The sequence below is a fragment of the Rutidosis leptorrhynchoides genome, chromosome 8 (genome assembly GCF_046630445.1).
Source record: "Rutidosis leptorrhynchoides isolate AG116_Rl617_1_P2 chromosome 8, CSIRO_AGI_Rlap_v1, whole genome shotgun sequence".
Classification (NCBI taxonomy): Eukaryota; Viridiplantae; Streptophyta; class Magnoliopsida; order Asterales; family Asteraceae; genus Rutidosis; species Rutidosis leptorrhynchoides.
Window position 1 is genome coordinate 121,098,860 of NC_092340.1, and position 4,334 is coordinate 121,103,193.

The window sequence follows — 4,334 nt, forward strand, 5'->3', positions numbered from 1 at the left end:
AAAACCTCGCAACGAAATCAATTAATATGGAACGTTTATAATTAATATGAACGGGACATTTCATCAATTATTATATAACATAAATTATTAATACTTAATTTTGATAAACTTCATCAAAAAGTTTGTTAAATTGTCAAATGCTAAAAATACTACCAGCTGTTATTTTCATTGTAGATACTTGATTATTGCTAGGAGAGGAATTTATTTAAAGATAAATCGGACTTTACAAATGTACAACTTGAAAACTACGTTATAGCTTACATACATTTAATTTTAGTTAGCCATCATATTTTATCCCAAATTGATAATGTTTTCTTTGACACCTATGTCAAATGAGGCTTTACCAGCTAAATGTGATGTTGAAAAGTCATCTTAATTACTATTAGTCCAACCACACTACATATGAAAGTCAAGTCTTTTGTCTTTATATATTATTGCTAGAAACTTACAAGGACCAAATAAACTTTAAACAAATTAAGTAACTGTAATGTTAATCTGTCTTTAGTTATCTAATTTCGTGTTCGTGTCATCTTCATAAATCATATAAAATCAAAGTAGTTGTAGAACATAAGACTTTTCAACTTATAACATATGCAGATTTCATGTTAACATGTGCCTGAAGAGTTGCAAAACCATGGCTGCAGCCTCTTTCTGTTTTGTCAATTTTCTTTTACTTTTTATTCCATTTGCGAACTCCGTGTACTTCCAAGTACCTCGTTTCGAACCTAATACGAACGAAGTTGTCTATATAGGCGACGCATCCCCTTTTTTCGGAGGTGTGAATTTAAACAGCGTTGTGTATTGTTGTCGTGTTGGTCAAGTCCTTTACAAAGAAAAAGTCCCTTTATGGGATTCAAATTCAGGGAAACTATCAGATTTCGTTACTCGGTTCTCGTTTATAATCGACACCCAAGATTTTATTCCTCCAAAAGGGTTTGGTTATGGTCATGGTATTGTTTTCTTTTTAGCTCCTGTTGATTTCGAAACTCCTCTTAATTCAGCTGCTGGTTTTTTAGGCATTTTCAATACAACAACTAGTGATAATCCAACTCAAGGCCCGATTGTTCATGTTGAGTTCGACTCGTTTTCTAACCATGAGTGGGACCCACCAGGTGGACATGTAGGAATCAACAGAAACTCACTTTCTTCGGTTACTTATGCTTCTTGGAATACAAGTTTGTATGATAAGCAAACTGGTACCTGTTGGGTTTCCTATAATGCTACTACCAAGAATCTAAGTGTTTTTTGGACGTACGAAAGGAACCCTGTTTTTAAAGGTGAATCGATTATTTCGTATGTAATTGATCTCAAAGAGGCTCTTCCTTCATGGGTCACGATCGGCATCTCAGCTTCTACGGGTCAGTACATGGAGAAACAAGCACTTGAATACTGGGAGTTCAATTCGAGCTTATATGTAAAAGATAGCAAATCATCCAATAAGATGAAGTTAAAAGTGGGATTCGCAGTACCGTTAGGTGTTCTATTAATATTATGCATAGTAACTTACACAACTTGGTTGAGAATTCACAAAAGATCTAAGGATGAAACGTTAGGAATGGTCAACGTAACGTCAATAAATGATGATCTTGAACGAGGAACAGGGCCTAAAAGATTTTCGTACAAAGATCTTGCTTTGGCTACTAATAACTTTAGTGACGATCTAAAGTTAGGCGAAGGAGGATTTGGGTGCGTTTTCAGAGGTTACCTTAGTTATGAGAAAAAAATAGTTGCAGTTAAAAAGATTTCAAGGGGATCAAAACAAGGGAAAAAAGAATACATAACAGAAGTTAAGATTATAAGCAGTTTAAGGCACAGAAATTTGGTGCAATTGATAGGTTGGTGCCATGATGAAAAAGAATTTTTGTTAGTGTACGAGTTTATGCCAAACGGTAGTCTCGATTCCCATCTTTTTGGGGGCATGCGCCCCCTTGCTTGGGGTTTAAGGTACAAGATTTCGTTAGGTTTGGCTTCTGCGTTGCTATATCTTCATGAGGAATGGGAGCAATGTGTGATCCATCGAGATGTTAAATCGAGCAATGTGATGCTTGACTCAGGGTTTAACGCCAAACTTGGTGATTTTGGGTTAGCCCGGCTTATGGACCATGAGTTAGGTCCACAGACGACAGGTTTAGCCGGGACTTTAGGCTACATGGCACCTGAGTACGTACGAACAGGTAGGGCTAGTAAGGAATCAGATGTTTATAGTTTTGGGGTAGTTGTAATAGAAATATGTTGTGGAAGAAAAGCTAGAGATTGCATTAATACAGATTCTGAAATGGGTTTGGTGGATTGGGTTTGGTGGTTGTATGAAAAAGGAGATATTCTTTTTGCGGTCGATGAGAAGCTAAATAATGATTTTAACGATGAGCAAGCGAAGTGTTTGATGATGGTCGGGTTATGGTGTGCTCACCCTAATCGTAGTTTTAGGCCTTCGATAAGGCAAGCGATTCAAGTGATTAACTTTGAGGCCCCTTTTCCCAGTCTTTCGAAGAATAATCCCGATACATCAACCACTACTCCTACAAATAGTTCCGAAAATCCACTCTTAACTTGTTCAAGTATTAATATTGGTCGTTAAAGAAGTAGTATTCAAGTTTACTCTAAACGTGTATAATATTGACAAAAGGTTGATTACCGGCAATCCAGACCGGCTCATAATCAGCTGCCAATTCCATATTGTGAGGAGCATATAAGACTCGACTCGCTCAACGATTGTGTATTATATTGTATTACGGAGTACTTGTTAAATTTGATTCTTTTGTTTATAAGTATTAGAGGGGTCATATTGTTTAATAATTCTCATACATTCTATTTACCAAGCATAATCTTACAATCCAAACCAAAGATGACCTATGAAATTGTTGACATCATGATATCCCTAGAAAATTCAAACCTCATTAGTAACAAATAATTGGTCGCCGAAAACGGTTACCAGATACCCGGGTTAGGCCGGAGTAAAAATATAAGCCTCTCCGCTCATTCAAACTGAACTGGCGAACATTCTCCGTTTCTAATGGAACATTCACGCGGAGTAAAAGTCTTTTGACTTGGCTTACCAACTTTATGTGATATGTTACTTGACTGTTTCTTTTGCTTGGAGACTTGAGTTAACACATTGGTTACCTACTTATCAGAAATATTAATTTCTAACTCACTTTAATATTATAAATATAATACTTGTAAGTTTTGATTTGGCAACATGTGAAACATTTTTTCTTCTAATAAATTGTTCTTATTCTTTTTATTTCTTTTTTAAGGCAATAAAACAAGATTCGGGTTTCTTCCAAAAACGCGTGCACGCGTGACAAATTAGAGTATTCGATGCCGACAACTTGCTTTTAAAAAAAATATAAAATAAAATAAAACAAGATTTTAATCATAAGAAATTATTTAGTAGGTGTATATCACATTGGCCGGGTTTTTTCTCCTTAACCGAACCTGGGTGATAAGTATATGTTTAGGTACAATTCCACATCGGAGTAACATTTAAATAAATTTAATTATTGTAGACAAATTCCATGTACATTTGAAGATTTGAAGATTGATCTAACATCTGTAATCGTCCCAAATTCACGTCCTTCTTTCTGATGTTAGGAATTTGTGGCCCAAATAAGACACGTGATTTACACCAATCACAAACTCACAACAATAACTAAAGCATAAACGATAAATAAAACAGTAAATGACGTAAGGATTTAACTTGATTATATCCCAACTCAAACATTGAGAATGATTAGTCTACATGCGCAAACAATAAATTTTCTTCTATTATTTTCGTGCACGCAATAAACAAGAGGCAAGAGTTACAATATGTAGGAGAATATATGAAAGGAAAAAAAATCGGCAAACTTGCTAGCTAAGCATAATGTCGCATTTCGTGACCTAGGGCTCGCAATCCTTGACCAAACCCTCACACACTGTCTACTCGTTTCAACTTCGATGCTCGCTGCCCGTTTTTGGTGCCTCGCATTCCGTGACCGGACCCTCACGACTCGCAAGGGTTCTTCTTCCTTCCTCTTCCGTTTGAAATTATTTGTGGTTCTTCTGTTGGTAATCACAAGATTCATTGAGTTAGTTGGGAACAAACTCTTTCTTCTTTTGTTAACAGTGGCTTGCATACATGTAGTCTAATAGCATTTAACAACGCCCTTATCCTCAAATGGTTGTGGGTATTTGTCTCGAACTCGAATGCATAGTGGGTTCAGATAATCTCTTTCATCTACGGTGTAGACGCAGGTATAGGTGGAAGTGTAATTTCTGGCACAGGTTTGAGGTATAACTTCATTATGTTGTTTTGTAAGTCGATTACAGATGGGCTGCCACCACATATTGTT

At 36.1% G+C, this 4,334-nt stretch overlaps 1 protein-coding gene across 1 annotated transcript; it reads left to right on the plus strand.

Moving 5' to 3' along the window:
- Positions 1-488: 488 nt before the first annotated feature.
- Positions 489-2,829, plus strand: LOC139861590 (L-type lectin-domain containing receptor kinase IX.1-like). The gene has a single exon (XM_071850025.1). The coding sequence runs from the start codon at positions 611-613 to the stop codon at positions 2,576-2,578; it is 1,968 nt and encodes a 655-aa protein (XP_071706126.1). The 5' UTR covers positions 489-610; the 3' UTR covers positions 2,579-2,829.
- Positions 2,830-4,334: the final 1,505 nt, after the last annotated feature.